Here is a 20,834-nt window from a genome sequence, read left to right as displayed (position 1 = left end):
GTATTATTCTCATTTTAATGGTTTCCTATGGGATATAAATTTTTGGCATGCACACTTTTCACCTTACACACTGGGAACCAATTAATTTTGTAAGCCAAGGTATCACTGTACTATAAATTACAGCAAATGGTGGGTGTCAGTCAGCAATTTTGTAGTGTTATTAGTCATATTGTGCATCTCTGTTATTGTCCAGTTCTGTTAGTTTTATTTTTTGAAATGCCAATTTTATCCGGGTCTCCTTTCCAGTAGTAGGCAATGCACACATGGCTCTTATCAACTCTCATTTTTGTATATGTCCTCAAACATCAAAATTATACAAGTTGACTACAGTCGCTAAACAATCAATGTTCAATTCTACTGGACATGGAGGTGTTGGGCATCATGTGAAGGAATCTGTGAGGTGGCTACCATGTCACTGTTTACCATGCTGATATAAGCTATGACATTTTTTTTCAAGACACAGCTTCACACAGACAACTGTAAAATGGAATCTAGAGGCGGTTTATTGGAAGTTTTTACACTAAGATCTTTTTAGTTAGTTTCAATACAAACTCGAGTAGTCTCTTGTCTGACAGTAAACCTTGTTCCAGATTATATTAGTTTGACATTCAGAAGGGGAAAAAAGAAGAAGGCGACGTTGGAATGTTTACTGAGAGCACAGGAGCCAAACATAATTTGTTTACAAGCTGACTGCGACCAGAGAGCGCAAAACAAGAAGTGTGAAAGTGCCCTTGGACTTTTATGATCAAGTGAATGAATGCTTTCTGTCACGGATAAACCAGAATCGGTCATAAGGATATCAAGCCAATTGTTGGTTGTTGACTTGCTTGAGTTTGAGACTTAAAGGGCAACCGACGTCACTTTTTTGTGTTTTAACTGACATCAGAAAAACAAAATGGCGACCTCCAGTGGCCACCTCCGCTTCCACAGGCTGATAAATTCCTTATATGGAGCTTGGACTCCCTCTTCTGGCGGCTTTTGGGTGCAACACGGTTCTCAGACCAAACATGTACAGCAAAATACATTGACTTGATGGAAGGACGCTACAATGCGTCTTTTTTTACGGTCAGGGGGCGGTCCTTTCATGACGTCACGTACGGACTCGTCACCAACTCAAAAACAAGACTTCCTGAATATTCAGAGCGAGTCTTAAAACGTAAAATATAGCTATATGCGGTGGAATCGTATTAAAATATGCCCAGTAGAAGTCATTTGAAGCCATTTTGCAAATTATGGACACAACTTGTCCGGAGACGTCCGTTGTCCTTTAAGTGAAAATCCAATAAGAATCAAGCATCGTATTTGTTTCATCCCGTTTTTTACAAGAAGTCAAACATTTAGGGTGGTCTCCATTTAGGATATTCTCCCTCACTTTCAAATGTCATTTTTGTTGTTGGTTTTTCACTGAATTATTATTTTTGTCTTTAATTGCTTCATGCCTCAGTGCGCCAATTTTGCATAAAGTGTATTCTAACCACATAAATAAGTACAGCTTTCACTGTCAGATTCTCATGAATAAAACTGTGTATTTCAAAGAATGTTTTTTTCTGCTTTGTTGTCTTTATTTTCAGCAGTTCTGTTGTTGGGGTATGCCATGAATAAGAAATGCTAACTACAAACCACAATGGTCATGCCAGAGCCTTACCATTAACAATTAGCGACATTTTATTATTGATCAATGACATGAAAAACTGCAGTTCTCACAACAATTGATTCGCACGATGACTCCATAGACAGAAACGTTGCTTCAGAGTGTGAAGACCTTTCATTTTTGCTGCTGTAGATTGCAAATTTCTGCATTGTAGGACAAATAGAGTTTATCTTAAGCAGTTGTGAGAAAAAATACATACGTCACCACTCACAAAACATTAACACAGCCATGAATTTATTGTGGTGATTTTCAGACTCGCGCATTTGAAGCTTGAACTCAGAGTGCAAAAAAAGATTGAATTTACCGAAATTCTGCCTCCATTCTTTCTGAATGGGGGATGTGTGTTCTCCCCATGCCTGCGTGAGTTTTCTCGGGGTACTCTAGTTTCCTACCTACATTCCAAAAACATACATGGCAGGCTGATTGAACACTCCAAATTGACTCTTGGTGTAAGTAAGAGCGCGGATGGATGTCTGTATTGTCCCCTGCAATTGACTGGTAAACGGTTCAAGGTGTCCCTGGCCTCCTGCCTCAAGACAGCTGTAAAAGGCTCCAACTCCCCCGTAACCCTTGTGAGGATGAGTAGATTGAGACGTCCCTACACTTGTTTTTGTTTTATCACTTGCTTTGGAAGTTTTGTAATGTCACACTGCCACCATGTGAGAGTTATGCAGAATATCTTTTCAGTCTTTTTTTCCCCCACAACGCTGCAATATGAGGCAATTTGACTTGTTGAATTTGTTTCAGATATAATGTTGTGATAATTAGGGACTAATTCTTATTTTTGTCATGAACTGAAACAATGTCAATTTTGGACAGTAGAATTCACTGTTCTTCCAAGCAAGATTAAAAAACTCAGCAATGCAGAAGATTACATGCTTACTTGAAATGTATTTCAATTTTATTTTAATCTGTTTTAACTTTGCCATCATGTTATTTAATTTACTTCATTTGTGATGTGAAAGAAACTGTGCTACTCATGAGGGCAGTTTGACCTCTCATTAATGAAAATTCTGTTTCATTCATACATGAAAATGACAAGAGCAAAGAGCAGAAAAAAACTAATTATCATAACAAAACACATTTGCATGCAACACAATCGAAAATTAGTACCGGTTGGAAGAACAGCGTTTCTTTCTTTTACTCACACCCCTTTCTGATAACCCACGTCACTTGGACAGAATACTAATGTGATAAGAATAACTGTGATAATCCCTGAAGAACGGACATAGTTGGCGTTGTGGTGAACATGTTGCGATATAGTTCTTTGTATTCCCTGTGACGTAAAAATATTTAATTTGGGATTTTCTGAAATTCTGGCTGCGGCCTCCCTGTGTGGAATTTGCATGTTCTCCCCAGGCCAGCATGGGCCTTCTCCAGGTCCTCCGGTTTCCTCCCACATTCCAAAAAACATGCATGGCAGGCTGATTGAACACTCTAAATTGCCCTCGAGTGTGTGCATGAGCGCAGGTTGTTGTTATATATATATATTTAAAGGACAACTGACGTCCCCGGACAAGTTGTGTCCATAATTTGTAAAATGGATTCAAATGACTTCTATTGAGCGTATTTTAATAAGATTCCACCGCATATAGCTATATTTGACGTTTTAAGACTCGCGCTGAACATTCGGGAAGTCTTGTTTTTGAGTTGGTGACGAGTCCTCACGTGACGTCAGAAAAGGACCACCTGCTGACCGTGAAAAGGACGCATTGTCCTTCCATCACGTCAATGTATTTTGCTGCAGTTGTTTGGTCTGGGGACCTCGTGTTGCACCCAAAAGCCGCCAGAGAGCGTCCAAGCGCCATTTAAGAATTTATCAGCCTGTGGAAACGGAGGTGGCCACAGGATGTCGCCATTTTGTGCCTCTTTTTTTGTGAGAGATTTTCCCCCAACGTTGCCTCAAAATGGCCCAAATACATTCTTTAATCAATTGCAAACATGTATGCTTTGCTCTTCAGAGCTATTTGAATCATATTCATAACTGGATGTGTAACAAGAAAGCAACATGAAGCCATTGTTTTTATTCACCAGCAATGCAAGACGTCTTGGCGTGATGTCACAAAATTGGGGCGGGACTTTCTGAAAATGCCCAGTTCGCAGCTCATTTTTTTGCAGATTTTGGACACTTTAAGTCATTTTTATTGGTGTTTTGCCTTTGACTAAAAATATGATACTGCGTGTTTTGGGTATTTTAGATGCTATAAAACGTTTTTCTGGTGTCAGTTAAAAAACTAAAAAGTGACGTTGGTTGTCCTTTAAACGGGGTGTTGGGGGCATTTATAATTGCTGCTTGGTGAGGTATTCCGAGCATGTTCCACCAACAGAAGACCCTTTGGATGAAGCTCTGTTATCCGACTGGGGCTCAGAGGCAAGCCATTTCTCCTCAATGTCGACAGGAAAGTAATGAGGTGGCTCAGGGATTTGTTTCGGATACTTCCTGGATATCTACCTAGTGTTTCGGGCATGTCCCACCAGCAGGAGGATCCGTGGACGACCCAGGACACTTTGAGAGACTATGTCTCCCACCTGGCCTGGAGACACCTTGGGCTCTCCAGGGACGAAGTGAAAGAAGTGGCTCGGGAAATGAAAGTCTGAGCTTCCATGGTAAAGATTTTGCCCTGTCACCTGATCCCATTGCAGAGGGGCGCGTGTTTGCGTGCGTGTTTGCGTGCGTGTTTGCGTGCGTGTTTGCGTGCGTGTTTTCCCGGGTCCAGTGGTTAAGTGGGTCGCGTGTCGGTCTGACAGTGTTCAATTCTGGCAGTGTTCAATTCTGTCTCATGCCTTCCGTTGTGGAGTTTGTATATTCTCTCCATACTTATGTGGGTTTTCTTTGTGTCCTCCGGTTTCCTCCCACATTCCAAAAAACGTCCACGGAAGGCGGATTGAACACACTAAATTGTCCCTAGGTGTGACTGTGAGGGCGAATGGGCGTTTGTCGTTCTAAGCTCTACGATTGGCTAGGAAATGGTTCAGGGTATTCCCCTCCTACTGCCCGAAGAGAACTGGGCGACGCTCCAACATGCCCCGCGGACCCTCGTGAGGACAGGCAAATCAGAAAATGAATGGATGGACATTTTTGTCCCTTCAATATTTTGAAGTGATATCAAAGTTAGATATGGCGTCATTGTTGGCTAAACAGGATACATCTTGTGCATCACTTATATAATTTTTCCTCTTTTGACGATGACATCCAAAGCTCAGCAGCCAAAGGTTACATTTGTTGTGCAAGCATTGCCTCCGGGTGCCATTTTTTTCCATCGCCACCTACATCCTTCACCTAATTCACGACGAGTCGATAAAATGTTTTGTTCGTAACAATGCCACCCCCGAAGCTACTGGCTTAAAGAGCGGAGAAAGGAAACGCTGTCATTTGGAAATTTTCTCTGACAAACACACATAATTACAGGAATTAGTCTGCTATTTTGTCATTAGCCTTCACTTTCAACGAGCCAATAATGAAAAGAGAAACAAGACTGTGAGACAAAGACGGACGTCTTTAGAGGATTTCAAGACACCCCCGACGCCACCTCTTAGCCCACACGTTCACTTTGCTGTTTTATTAATATTATTAATGTAGTCAGACTTGAAGCGTGGAAGCAAGGAGTTTCATCCTCTGATTGGTATTGTGTGAGCGCTGATGGCTCGCCTCGGAGTGATTTTGTTAGTGCCATGATGAAAATGGCAGCTCGCCTTTTTAAAGCTTTGCATTCGCCAACGTGATTACAGGGTGTGCCTTTAAATAAATGAAGCCAAAACAATGACGCACAATCAGGACTTCATAAACCAACGAAAGGCCACGGACAGATTAATGAATGCGTTGCAGACACGCTCACAAACGTGCCAGCGCAAGACTTTGGAATTACACATATATGTGACACGTTGTGCATTCAAAGAGGCAGGTGAAAGCAGTGATCTCACCATGTCATTTGCTGTTGATTTTGTGTTTGCATAAATGGCACATGATGTCTCTGCATTAATAAGGGTGTGATTTACCCTTTCCTTGTCTTGACAGGCCTTGACAGTGACAACAAGTATGTCAGCATCTTGAAATCTTGATTAAAACCCCTGGGGTGTGACTGCGGTAACTTTTTTAAGAACACTAAAGAGGCAGTTATTATACAGAGAAGTGTTGATTTCAAACATGGGATTTTAAAAAGTTTCTCTTCCTGCAAATACATATTGGGTCAAACCTCGGTTATCGAATAATCAGTTCCTGAAACCTGTTCAAAACCCGAAACATTTCCCATTATAATCAATGACCATCAAATGTAAATAAAGTGACTTTATGATACAATGCAGTGTATTTCTTTCATTACAATACAATAGCACATTTATTATACATAGAATAAGGTATGTTGTGTGTAGTTTTAAGGCTTACTTAGTTGAAAAGTATATTTTATGGAAACCCGGGAACGGATTATTCCCATTTTAATGGTTTCCTATGGGATTTTTTTTTGAGGTACACACTTTTCGCCTTACACACTCTGTCTAGGGAACCAATTAAGTTCGTAAGTTGAGGTCTCACTGTATTATCAATTTTACTAGCTGATCACCAGACCAAAGTAACCACAGGGAAAGGGAAAGTTAGCATCCATTAACTGCGCACATGGTGGTGTATGGGGTATATGGGAGAGGTAGTACCTTTGAGGGAGATACGGTCGCAGCTGTATTGCTGATGCTTTATAGCTGGTTGATCCCTAACTGGTCCTCACCATCACCCAGCTCTTGTCTATGGCTCCAAGTAGCATAGGTTCTGCGGCCACACCACGGCAAACTGCTTCGACCGGCAGGCTAAACTAGACAAGGGTAACCAGGGGGGCTCCGGAACTCCTGGTGAAGAGCTTGGAGAGGAGATAGGCACCACCAAGTTTAATTGCCTACTGAAATGTCATGATGTACAAACAGTCAGGATAACTCATGCCGGATCGGCCGAGGCCCGGAAAAACAACGACCGCGCTACCCACGAAGACCGAGAGCGCTGGAGATCTCTGACTGCCCAGACGTCCATCATGGCACCCCTACGGCCTTCTAGGCCATGGGATGAAGTGAAGTGAAGTGAACTGCGCACATATAACTAAAATTATTTGATATCGTGTATTTTTTTACATGAGTAATTCGTTTTTCAAATAATTTAACATAATTTTTGACAGTTAATTAATTTAAGCAAATAAAAAAAAAACTATGGAGCCAATTGGGAGCCGAAAGTGCTGGATCTTTTTAGTGAGCCGAGCCAAAAGAACCGGCTCTCTGGCTCCGGCTCATCACTAGAGGTTAATGTGTTGTTCACAATGAGACGCGACAAAGAAATGATGTTGAGTGGTACATTCAAGTTCGCTCAGTAACCGATTTTTGTTTGTAAACCAAGGCATGAAAAAAAAACAACACATTTTTGGTCGAAAACCAAATTTATTGACAACCGAGACGTTCACAAACCAACTGCCTCAGGAGCTGTACAAATGCTTATGATAAATGTCGACTAATCGACGATGTGACAGAAGATTCGGTAGGTCAAAGAAAGTAGCAAAGTCCCAGATGAATGGTAACATTTTGTGCCCATTTACCTGAGTGGTTCTTCTTTGGGGTCACACATCCAAGGTGGTATTCCATCAGGGAATAAACATCACGACAAAGTTAATTGCACAAAGATTTTGATGACTGGAGCTTTGGAAGTATGTGCTGGACTTTGGGAGAGCATCTTGTCACCCACCGCTGGCTGATTTGCTTGGACCATTCCAACGTCTTCATAAGGTAAGCAAGTAACATATAGGCGTACAATTGTTGATCGTTTCTCTGAGTGTCCTCATTTTATCGCTCTTCCCTATTTTCCTTCTTGCTTAAAAACTGCCAATGTTGCTCATTTACTGCATTTTCCTTGTCCATGGCATTATGGTGGTCAAAGTCTCAGACCGGGCCTCCCAATTCGTTTGTTCATTCTTTCCGAGTTCATGTTTGTGGATTCCCAATTCCGGAAGTGCCCCCCTAACCCACACCATTAAAGGACAACCGACGTCTCTGGACAAGTTGTGTCCATAATTTGTAAAATGGCTTCAAATGACTTCTACTGGGCGTATTTTAATAAGATTCCACCGCATATAGCTATATTTTACATTTTAAGACTCGCGTTGAACATTCAGGAAGTCTTGTTTATGAGTTGGTGACGAGTACTTACGTGATGTCAGAAAAGGACCACCTCCTCACCGTAAAAAAGACGCATTGTAGCGTCTTTCCATCACGTCAATGTATTATTTTGCTGCACTGTTTTTTTTGAAAACCGTGTGTTACATACAAAAGCCGCCAGCAGAGGAAGTCCAAGCTCCATGAAACGAATATATCAGCATGTGGAATCGGGCTGCTTCATTCCTCACAGCTCGGTGGCCATTTTATTGCCTCTTTTTGGGTGAGACATCCCCCCTGCCCGTTTGCCTCAAAATGACACGGAATAAATTCTTTAATCGATTGCAAACATGTATTTTTTCCTCTTAAGAACTATTTGAATCATATTCATAACTGGATTTGTAACAAGAAAGCATATTATCCGAATCTGAAGCCATTGTTTTATTCTCCAGCAATGCAAGACGTCTTGTCGTGACGTCACGAACTGGGGGCGAGACTTTCTGAAAATGCCCATTTCGCAGCTCAATTGTTTTGCAGATTTTGGACACTTTAAGTCATTTTTATTGGTGTTTAGCATTTGATTAAAAATATCATACTGCATGTTTTGGGTATTTTAGATGCTATAAAAGTCAGTCAGTTAAAAAACAAAAAAGTAGGTCTTTTTGTGTCTTTTTGTGACCTTTAGGATGTAGTTCATTGTTGTCCTCTAATGGTCTGAAAGCTCCAATTGCTCAAAATGGCTGTTGAGTACTGACTTGAAGCAAGGTGACATTTTCAGCGCACTGCATAGACCCCTTTTGTAAAATGCTGAATTTATATTGAAAGTATTGGCCATGTGTCATCATATCCAAAAGAACTTGAGGGTAGAACGTTTTATATTCCTGGTTGAAATTTAAAAACAATCCGATAAATCCAAGAACAGTTTTTAAATGTATGCCACATCATTACAAATTACAATTTAAGACCCTGTTCCCATTTAGGTTGTGCACTGATTAACTCATTTCCGAAATTGGTCGGGTTTTGTTTTTTCTTGTTTAGGTGCCGATAAAGCGCTGGTCAGACGTCTGGCAATGTTTTTCCTTTCCACGAGGTGGTAGCATTTGCCTTTTTTCCATGTTAGCGCTTTGTTACAGCTTCAGCTGTTGTTAAAGTGCTATATAAACCAATATGCATGTATGTAGTATGTATGTATGTATGTCTGTGTAAGGTCTCAGTCGTACAGGAGTGGTCCATCGATGAGAAGGTTTCTTCAGCCGTCATCTGTACAAAAGTGAAGGTTTCGGACGTTTCGCCTCCTATCCAAGAGGCTTCGTCAGCGAACTAAAGTCTGACTGGTCGTATCGGCCCCATTTATATATCATGTCTGGACATCAGGGATATATAAATGGGGCCGATACGACCAGTCAGACTTTAGTTCGCTGACGAAGCCTCTTGGATAGGAGGCGAAACGTCCGAAACCTTCACTTTTGTACAGATGACGGCTGAAGAAACCTTCTCATCGATGTATGTATGTATGTATGTATGTATGTATGTATGTATGTATGTATGTATGTATGTATGTATGTATGTATGTATGTATGTATGTATGTATGTATGTATGTATGTATGTATGTATGTATGTATGTATGTATGTATGTATGTATGTATGTATGTCACCATCATTTCAAGATCATATAACTCCAAACTTTATTTAATTTAGGAATTAACTATTTTCGTCTGATTAAAGAAGAGAGTATTAGGTTTCTTATGCTGCATTAAATGTTGATGTAGTCCTAAAAATCAATATTCGGTGGGTCCTGGAATTCAAGTGGCAATGACAAAAACCCTGGCACTGGAGTGGACACATTTTGTTCACATCGTCTGGCAGTGATTGAGTTAAGAACAGAATTCTGAAAAGTCGTTAGAGAAATCAGTGGTTTTAAATATTTTGCAGGATTCACCAATGTATCCAATTTTTATTTCACCAGTGGGATAAAATTGCTCCAATTTTGAAGTTTTTTTCCCTCTGGTGTATCCGCAGGTGGCAGTCACACATCTGTAAGGACATGCTTTGTGGAGCAATGGCCACATGTTTAATTTCCTCTTTGTGCTCGTTATTGTTGAGGTGCCCTTGAGCAAGGCACTGCCCCGCCCCCATTGCTCGATCACTCTGAATTTCTCTACGTGCAATCTAGAAACACACAGTGCAGTGCAAACTGAATTATACCACTAAGTTTGCATATTCATAAGATCTCATGTTGTTGGTGCACCCGCATTAATTTAAAAATGGTGAAACTGTGACGAAAATTGCTATAAATTGAAGCCAAGATGTTTATTGAGAGACCACTTGCGTTAGTGATGATTACGCTTGGCAAGGAAGCACAGACTGAATCACGTTCTCTGCGACGTTTTCTGTTCCACAGAAGAGAGTGCTGCAACAGAGCGAAAACGGATATTAACAATGTTAAAAGACTCCAATTGACATTGATGTTTTTGTTGTAATTGTATTAAACTGTATATTTTCAATGTAACATTCATATTATGGGAACGCTGATATGCATTAACATACATTTAATTGTCCAAATTAAGATATTGGCAGGGGTTAGTGGGCATGTTTCTTAATTTTATGGCAGTCCAATGCTTCTCTCTAGTGGCCAGGCGTAGTACTTCAGCATATACATTGGGAGATCGTTGAACCCCCACTGGTCGATTCAAATCATCTGATTTGTTTTGACGGTTGAAAAAAAAGGCGATATGGGGCACTGCTGTGTCTTGTATGACGAAGTAGACACACGCGTTTTGCGTAATATATTTATATCCACCTTAACTTTCTTACATCAGCAAACACGGGGAAGAGGAGGACATTTTCACGCATGCGCAGTCGATGGCAAATGCAAGGTACGGGACCCCATGAATCCAAACAACTTATATCCACTTTTGGGGCAATCAGGCCAGTCGTTAGTCAGGACAATAGAAACAATCAGTGGAGCTGCAGGGAGTAGTCCTGTGCTCCCCCCAACCTGAGAGTAGGGACCTATCACAGCAGAGTCATAAACTAAAGTGTTTTGATGGGATATTTTAACTGTTTTCTATCCATTTTCTCACTATTCTCACACTGTCACACTTTTGTTTTTTGTTTCAAGCTCTGTCATCTCCCTTTCGTGTGTGTGTGTTTTCTCACTCTCTCTTTGTCTGCCTGTCTCTTTAATATTTAACCCCCACACCCCCACTGCTGGGTTCTTGACCAATCACGCGGCTTTAACCGAAGACGTCATTTTGTTTTTTGGAGAATGGCCTCACCCTCTCTCTGTCTTTAACCCCATCCCACACTGCTGCGTTCTTGACCAATCACGTGACTTTAACTGAAGACTGGGGGTGGGCAATAGAGGACAAAAACTGTGGCCACCATTTTCCTGTTAAGAGAACGGGCTCGTTTGCGAACGACACATCACTCATTGTGGCAGCTCCGTGTGTATCCCGAAAAATAGTTCGTCTGCCAAGGTAAAATTTTCATAAATGTAACGTTCGTAAGCCGAAAAGTTCGTAAGCCAAGGGGTTCGTAAACCGAGGTTTCACTGCTAGGTAGCTAGCGAGATAGCCAGCTTGGTAGCTAGCTAGATAGCCAGCCAGCCAGATAGACAGCTAAGGGGGTAAGTACCCATTGATATTATGGTTATTTACTTGAATAGAATACACACATAATCATGTATTGTGAGGATATTTTCTCTTCAAATAATCACATTTGTTCACTTACACTTTCTTGTCTTTTGATCTCAAGAGCTCCACTTTCGACGCGCCATATTTTGGATTCAAGGGGTTGAGGATGTGGTTGTTCCACCGAAATCTGACTTCCATTACCGGACTCACATCAACCTCGGCGTCAATATGCATTTCGTAGGTCATTCCCGGCTTCATTCCGCCCCTGAAAAGAGAAAGGATCCGGAGTTGAAGAATTGTTGGACTTTGTTTTGATGTTATATTTTGTCTGGGTCTTTTTATTTTCTTGTTACAATTGTTGTGTTCTCACAAATCTAATCTAATATATAGCCGCGCTGACATTTGAATTCGGCATTTCCACCCTACCTAATTTACAGTGTAAGACTCATTTAGCGTCTTCCTTGTTTTTTTCTTTTTTGCAACACTTCACACAATGACCAGCGGTGAAGACAAGAATAACACACACAGAACAATATAAACAGTAATATTATTATTATTAATTGCATTAAGTACTAAGTGTATTCTTGTGCCGGTACCAAGCCCGGATAAATACAGAGGGTTGTGTCAGGAAGGGCATCCGACGTAAAAGCTTGGCCAAAACAAACATGCGAATCAAACCTCTGAAGATGGAGGGCACTGATTCGCTGTGGCGGCCCCTTGAAGGGAAAAGCCGAAAGAAAAAGAAGAAGAAGATATTAAGTGCTAAGTATTAAGACAGTACTGTAATACAGTGGTGGCTTAATGCTTAAAGTTATATGTCATGTTTTAACCTACATAGGTTCTTCGCACCTGTGTGACTGGTGAAATTGACAATATTACTTCACACATTACTCGTGCAGGTACTAAAGATTAAATGGAGAATCAACTTATTGATTTTTTTTCATTGTAATTAGTTTTCAATGAACAAAAAAATCTACAGCTAAACATCGTTGTAGAATGGAGTGTTCCATCTCAGTTTTACGATAATAAATAAAATAAACTAAGAAGGAAAGAATGCATTTTGTGAAGGCTTGTGAAGGCCGTCTTTAATATGCATTGTGAGGCTAATGAATGAATTAATTAATAATGAACGAACAAACAATGAATGAATACATAAATAAAACCATGTGTTTGTTTGGTATTAGTCACTGTAAGTATGTTCTTTGGGCAAGAGCCTCAACCTGGTAATAGAGTGTATTGTTTGATTGATTCATTGCTTTGATTGTTTTCAGAGATCTTCTTATAGACTGTATACTGGCCAATGGCAGTGTCGACAGTAAATACAACATAAATGAAAGCTTGGCTTCAACCAGTGCAGCTGAATGAAGTTAACTAAATGAAAGAAACCCTTGTCCGTTTTAAGAATGCTCCTTTTTAAAGTACAGGGATACCCCATCTTACGAACTTAATCGGTTCCCAGAAAGTGTGTGTACGGCGAAATATTCGTCTGCCAAATATTTATTTCCCATAAGAAAACATTAAAAATGAGAATAATCTGTTTCCAGGTCCCCATAAAACATGATTTTCAACTAAATAAGCCTTCAAACTACACAAAATATACCTTATTTTATGTATAATAAATTTGCTCTTGTATTGTAATTAAAGAAAGAAACTATACTTTATAATAAAGTCGCTTTATTTACCTTTGTGATGGTCATTGATGGAATGAAGTAGGAGGAGGAGGGAGGGAGTGACTGTTTGGAAGGACAGTTACCTTCCATGAGGACTGTCCCCTGCAAGCTGCTTTTCATTAATCCAAATCAAGTTTTTCAACCTCTTCTACGGCCCTCTTCTACGTTGCTTAGATAACAACGAATCACCCTTAGCCACACCTAGCAATGGTCGACTTAGTATACTGGTACTGGGACGCTAAGTCACACAAACGCGCGCCTGTTCGTGTTTTTCAATGATCGCCTTCTTCTGCTCGACCGTAATTTTCTTTTGTGTCCTCTTCGGCTTAACACTAGCCTGTGGTGGGGTATTTTTCGGTCCCGAAAAAGCAAACGTATCCACTCGATAACAAACCACGTCTGCATTGAGTGCCCTGAAAGAAAGTGGGTGTGGAAAACCAGTCTGCCAGCCAAAGTGGCACTTTTCGACTGTGTGGTTTGGTGTTCTTCCGCCGAAAACTAGTCTGCTAGACATTGTGGCGCTCCGTGTGTTTCCCTAAAAAAAAATTCTATGCCAAGATTACATTCTCGCGAATTTAATGTTGGTAAAGTGAAAAGTTCATAAACTAAAGTGTTCGTAAGCTGAGGTATCACTGTACAGACTGAAGGAAATATGCAATGGTCTGTGATTTCCTGGAAATAAAACCAATGAAAGCGTTCATAATTTTCTGAAATGCCTTACACATGAAGTCGGTATTCCTTTGTGCTGTCGGTTTGTCCGGCAAGAGCCACATACATGAAGCCTGGGTTCGGCCAGCGGGGACCATCCAAAGTTAGCTTCAGATTGTAGCTGTAACCTAGTCACAAACAAGATAATTAAAAAAAATGTTCAAGCATGTCAGTCTGAAATGTTGACTTTTTCTCAAAACTATTGCCAGTTTTTGTAACACTTTTATAATGATGTAGATTTACAGGACAACCGACGTCACTTTTTTGTTTTTTAACTGACATCAGAAAAACGTTTGATAGCATCTAAAACACGCAGTATGATATTTTAGTCAAATGCAAAAGACCAATAAAAATGACTTAAAATGTCAAAAATCTGCAAAAAATTGAGCTGCGAATTGCGAATATTTTCAGAAAGTCCCGCCCCCAGTTTGTGACGTCACGCCAAGACGTCTTGCATTGCTGGAGAATCCAAACAATGGCTTCAGATTCAGAGAATATGCTTTCTTGTTACACATCCAGTGATGAATATGATTCAAATAGTTCTGAAGAGGAAAGTATACATGTTTGCAATCGATTAAAGAATTTCTTCCATGCCATTTTGAGGCAACATTGGGGCAACAATGGATCATCAGAAAAGAGGCAAAGAGAAATGGTGACGTCCAGTGGCCACCTCCGCTTCCACAGGCTGATAAATTCCTTATATGGAGCTTGGACTCCCTCTTCTGGCGGCTTTTGGGTGCAACACGGTTCTCAGACCAAACATGTACAGCAAAATACATTGACGTGATGGAAGGATGCTACAATGCTTCTTTTTTACAGTCAGGGGGCGGTCCTTTCATGACGTCACGCACGGACTCATCACCAACTCAAAAACAAGACTTTCTGAATATTCAGAGCGAGTCTTAAAACGTAAAATATAGCTATATGCGGCGGACTCTTATTAAAATACGCTCAGTAGAAGTCATTTGAAGCCATTTTACAAATTATGGACACAACTTGTCCGGAGACGTCGGTTGTCCTTTAAATGCATGTGTCATGAATAAACATTGGCACAGCCAATTAACAGCCTTTAACTGCTATAGATGTCAAATGGTTGTCAGTCACTGATCAATTAAGTAACAATGTGCAGCCATTCATTATCTGAACTAACCTCTTTATCGCGTGCCAAACCCAGCGGACTTAGTACACTCTGAACTGGTTGCCAACCAATCACGGAGCACAGACAGAGGAAAACTCATTCACAGTCACAATCACACCCCAGGAGAGTTTAGGGTGACCAATCAACCTTACTTGCATTTTTTAGCAATGTGGGAGAAACTAGAGGACTCAGAGAAAAATCCATGCAGGCAGTGGGGGAACATACAAATGCCCCATTGGAAGCCCGGAGCACAAATTTGAACCCACAAGTCAACCACCCTGCGACTAACATTGTGGATGGGATTGAAAATTACAAGCTCATCTTTCATATTCTGGCCCAAAACACGACTTCTGTTTTTGCACTTTTTGTTTGCAGTGAGACTGTATTCTACTATGAAAATATAACATTATGAATATTAGTGTCGGGCGTCCCGGTAGTCCAGTGGTTAGCATGCCGACCTCACATTGCAGAGGTCCTGGGTTCGATCCCTGCTCCGGCCCCACCGTGTGCATGTGTTTTCCCCAGGGGTTTTCTCCGGGTATTCCTGTTTCCTTCCACATTCCAAAGACATGCAAGGCAGGCGGATTGAACGCCCTAAAATTGTTTCTGAGTGTGAGTGCATGTGTGCCATGCAATTGGCTCGCAACCAGTTCATGGTGTCCACTGGCCTACTGCCCAATGACGGCTGGGATAAGCCCCAACACCCACCGCGACCCTAGTGAGGATTAGTCTCCTGCATACTTATTTGTCATGTCTTTTTATGATGATACTAGTGCAGCATGTTCTACCAAAGACAAATTCCTTGTGTGTTCTGCACACTTGGCCAATAAAGATGATTCTGATTAAAATGATCGGAAAATTAATTAAAAAAGGAATATTCCTAACTTACTACATGTGTATTTCGATACGCTTACTTGAATTCATTTAAACTTAAAATTGAAATGCCAAGCCAGTGTTTGAAATAACATCTGCCCGGAGGCCCTGGGCGTACAACATTTACGCCGGGCATTCAACTTTCAAAACATCTCGGCCCGGGTGGCGACAACTTCTTCAAGAATTTATATATTTTTTTTCAAATCAAATGTTTGTTTTATTCAATAAAGCAAAAGCTACAAGCAACTTGCTACAAGCCACGTGGACTCCTCTTTCTAAGCGCCTTTCAAAACTCAAGTCCACCTTACAGTCATGGTATAGTCTGAAGCAGGAAGCAGGCTTCTGATTGGCTGCCGTGCCAAGTATGCAAATTGCCAAACAAACGTTTTGGGTTTTTTTTTTTCGAATAGTCATCTTATTGTGTTTCAAGTTGTGAAAAATGGGGCAGGCAACATTATGGCCAGGCAGGCAACTTTTCAGAGTTGTCTGCCCTGGTGTCCACGAACTTTTTGTCATGAGTTTCAGACTCTGGCTAAGCTACTCGGCTGTCAAAAAAAAAAAAAAGCCAATAGACTGCCAACCAAGGTTGGGTGGACTGCCTTTGGGTTCTACATATACCTCTTATAGTATATGAAGATAAAACGGTCCTGATCTAATCTTTTCACAGCAACCATCACAATCAGTGCATAATGACATAATGGGAACGATGGTATTAAAAGATTCATTATTGTGGTTGTAGGTTGAACCAATATGAAATCATCTGCTCTGTTTGAGGCACCGCTATTGTGTACCAAATATTTTGCATTCTCATTTGAGTGTGAATGATTTCTGGGTTAACCAGGGTACCTACGTGCAAAGGGTTCAGCATTGCCGGTGTTGAGGAAGTATTTTGTATGGGAAGTGCTGTTAGTCAAGGGAAACCTGTCTGCATAAAGTCCCATCAGAGGACATTTGTCATCAGCGCACGGGAAACAATTTCCCTGGAATGATAAGTCAAGGCAGCTTTTTTGTATTGAACACATTTCAGACAAAAGGGATTTCAACGTCACATCATCAAAGATACATTTCAATGCCTTTGCAAACCAAAGTATTGGAGACATTAAATAGCAAAGTTGAGAAATGAAAGTATCATATTCTATACTACTACTACTACTACTACTATACTACTAATACTAATACTAATACTAATACTAATACTAATACTAATACTAATACTAATACTAATACTAATAATAATAATTTCTAATTACTACTACTACTACTACTACTACTACTACTACTACTACTACTACTACTACTCCTACTATACTAATAATACTACTACTACTACTACTACTACTACTACTACTACTACTACTACTACTACTACTACTAATAATAATAATAATAAATAATAATAATAATAATAATAATAATTTCTAAGCACCTTTCAAAACTCTCAAGGTTGCTGTACAATCACAGGATAAGTCTTTCTGTGGATGAGCAGCGGCAGCCACGCAGCGGCAGCCACGCAGCGGCAGCCACGCAGCGGCAGCCACACGCGCCAGCGTTCCCTCAACCCAGAATAACTCTAATAGATAGAAAGATACCTAGCTAGCTAATACATAGCTAATAGCTAGCCAGTCAGATAATAGATAGCTGGGATGTGACATTTTTTTTCAATAATAATTCATCACACAGCTTTCAAATGATGTATATATTCTTGTTCTATGACAAATAATAAGGAAATATTGTATTGTATTGTATTCCCTTTAGCATAGCATCAGCTAGTGGGTGCATAGTGACGCTGCAGTCACTAATGTAATAATAACAATAACAATAACAATAACAATAACAATAACAATAACAATAACAATAACAATAATAACAACAACAACAACAACAATAATAATACAGTAAAGTCTCGTTATATCGATATTCAAGGGAGTCCGAAAAAATATCGATATAACCGGGACTATCGATATATCCGACCCTGTTTGCATGTAATTTTCTCAGTGCGTGCACAAAAATAGTATCGATATAACCGGGACTATCGATATATCCGATATCGATATAACGAGACTTTACTGTAATAATAATAATAATAATAATAATAATAATAATGCATTTTATTTCTAAGCGCCTTTCAACACTTTCAAGAACACTTTATGCGCCTGAAAATGCAGTGCACTCGATGTGTGAAAACAGTTATATAATAGGCCATTCATTGAATGTGCACTTTTTCAATCAAAACGCCTTATCATGAAGAAAATATGATAACTTTTAAAAATGACCAAAATAATGAACAGTCTATATCACCCTTAATCACAGCTCTTGGGAGCTCGTTTTTAACAGTGCTATATAACCCCTAATCACAGTTCCAGGGAGCTCGTTTTTAGCCTTGATTTAAAAGTATTTACACTACATCTTACACTACATATTAAAAGACCAACCAAAATGTTTTCTAAATTTGACAGCAAAACAGCTAGCGCGAGAAAGCTATATAAAAAGATCTGTAGCGTGCTATATTGTCTAGCCGGCGACCTATCTATCCGCAATCTAGCTATCTGGCTGGCTACATAGCTATCTAGATAGCTATCTAGCTCTGGGTAGCTATTTAGCTCACTGGCTATTAGCTGGCTGGCTAGCTTTCTATCTATTTGAGTTACTTCCACGTTGAGTGACGCATGTGTCTGCCGCTGCTCACCCACAGAAAACAAATATTCTGTGACTGTAAAGTGACCTTGAGAGTTTTGAAAGGCGCTTATAAATGAAATTTATTATACAGTGAGACCTCAACTTACAAACACCTTATCTTACAAACATTTAGTCTTACAAACGTCAAATTTATGAAAATTAAACCTTATAATAAGCACTATTTTCATAATACACACCCACCACGGCTGGCAGAGTGATCTTCAGCGGAAGCACACGACCGAACAGCACCAGAGGTTAAGTTACCAACAGTCCTTATGGGAGGTGACTGTCCTACGACCATCAAAAAGGTAAATAAAACTTTATTTTACAGCACAGTTTATTTCTTTAATTACAGTCCTCATTTATTGCGCCTCTTTCCAAACAGCAATTCCCTTTGACCTTCGACCTCCAACGCCATTCCATCAAGCCATAAACTTAATTAAAGTGACTTTATGATACAATGCAGTGTATTTCTGTCATTACAATACAATAGCACATTTGTTATACATAGAATAAGGTATGTTGTGTGTAGTTTTAAGGCTTATTTAGTTGAAAAGTATATTTTATGGAAACCCGGGAACGGATTATTCCCATTTTAATGGTTTCCTATGGGAATTTTTTTTTTGAGATACACACTTTTCACCTTACACACTCTGTTTGGGAACCAATTAAGTTCGTAAGTTGAGGTATCACTGTAATTATTATACTACACTTGATAAGAACATGGTGAGGTGAAGTAAACAGTTGTTTTTTGACACCAATGTCATCGATGAATGTCTTTCAGGCTATGGTGCAGTCCTGATGAAGGGGCAAGATGCCTTTCTGTCTTGCCGTGCTAGAGAAGAGTGTTCTTTTAAAACACTCGCTGAGAAAGTCATCAATTTATTTTCACCATGTGTTGCATGTACAGTAACTGGATTTGTTTTGCCCAGCATCATCCGGCTTCGAGTAATAACATAGTGCGTACATCATGCTGCCTTTGATCAAAGGCAGGATAAAGTGCCATTATCACCAACAGCTGCAGATACAAATTGTCCCAATGGAAGACACAAAGCAAGCCTGTTTACATCTCCCCTCTGCCGCAACAAAAATCCAACCTTGCCGAATCAACTTCTCAAAGCAAATAAATTGTTCACAGCCATATCGGTGTCACATTGCCGCAACAGGTGGTGGCTCCATAAACACGCTGCTATGGACATACATACCACCCTTCCACTCTTCTCCAATTCTTTCTCAAAGCATGGTCACACTTATTACACGGGCAGCCAAAATGACACAGAATGAATCAAAGTATGGAGAGGCATTTAATTTCCACATCTTGCTTCCTCCGAATACAAAGACATTTTGAAAAATTGTTTGCTAAGTGGACTCTTTCAGTTACAGCTTGGCTATGCCCCAGTGCAGTAGCTATCACAGCACAAACCAATTCAATGTCCCTCTGTTTTCTTAAATGTAATGATAATGTGACCAATTACTTTGGGCTAATGTAAAAACAAGCAATAATAATTTGCAGACGATATTCCCGTATATCACAACATCTTGTGATTACTGCTTTAATATACAGTGATACCTCAGCTCACGAACTTAATTGGCTCCCAGAAAGTGCGTGTAAGGAGAAAAGTGTGTCTTCCAAACATTAATTTCCCATAGGAAACCATTAAAAATGAGAATAATCATTTTACAGGTCCCCATAAAACATAATTTCCTACTGAATAAGCCTTAAAACTACACAAAATATACCTTATTTTATGTATAATAAATGTGCTATTGTATTGTAAATAAAGAAATAAACTGTACCATATAATAACATCGTTTTATTTACATTTGTGATGGCTGTTGATGTAGTTGCCTCTTGATGATATCCGAGTGAAATTGCCATCCTTTCTCTGCGATAATACCCGTCTCACACAGTCCCCTGCGAGCTGCTTTTTTGTTAATCCAAATCAACAGAAGTATTTCAACCTCTTCTATTGCCTGAGACAGTTGCTTAGACAACACAGAAACACCCTTAACCACACATAGCAATGGTCCACTTAGCATACTGGTACTGGGACGCAAAGTCACACAAACGCACACCTTGTTCATGTTTTCCGATGATCTTCTTCTGCCCGATCGTAATTTTGTTTTGTGTATTCTTCGGGTTCACACTCGCCTATGGAGGGGTCTTTTTCGGTCCCAAAAACGCAAAATTATCCACTCCATAACAAACCACGTCTGCACTGAGTGCACTCCAAAGGAAAAGTAGTCCGGAAGCCACGGTGGCACTGTTCGGCCGTATGGTTTGGTGTTCTTCCGCCGAAAACTAGTCCGCCAGCGATTGTAGTGCTCCGTGTGTTTCCTGAAAACTAGTTTGTATGCCATGATT

General features: G+C 40.1%; 1 protein-coding gene across 1 annotated transcript in view; it reads right to left on the bottom strand.

Moving 5' to 3' along the window:
- Positions 1-10,054: 10,054 nt before the first annotated feature.
- Positions 10,055-20,834, bottom strand: part of LOC148889102 (inactive pancreatic lipase-related protein 1-like) — a 44,102-nt gene continuing 33,322 nt past the window's right edge. Inside the window, exons 10-13 of the mRNA XM_089012439.1 lie at positions 16,644-16,773; positions 13,796-13,910; positions 11,502-11,669; positions 10,055-10,179 (exon numbers count right to left, since the gene is read on the bottom strand). Coding sequence (XP_088868565.1) covers positions 10,110-10,179; positions 11,502-11,669; positions 13,796-13,910; positions 16,644-16,773 — 483 coding nt within the window. The 3' untranslated portion in view covers positions 10,055-10,109. The remainder of the gene's footprint in view (positions 10,180-11,501; positions 11,670-13,795; positions 13,911-16,643; positions 16,774-20,834) is intronic.

Source organism: Hippocampus bargibanti, linkage group LG13 (genome assembly GCF_051943395.1).
Source record: "Hippocampus bargibanti isolate YZ-2025 linkage group LG13, ASM5194339v1, whole genome shotgun sequence".
In the NCBI taxonomy this organism is placed as follows: Eukaryota; Metazoa; Chordata; class Actinopteri; order Syngnathiformes; family Syngnathidae; genus Hippocampus; species Hippocampus bargibanti.
The sequence above is the reverse complement of the archived record's forward strand: the minus strand, read 5'-3'. Positions and strand labels throughout refer to the sequence as shown.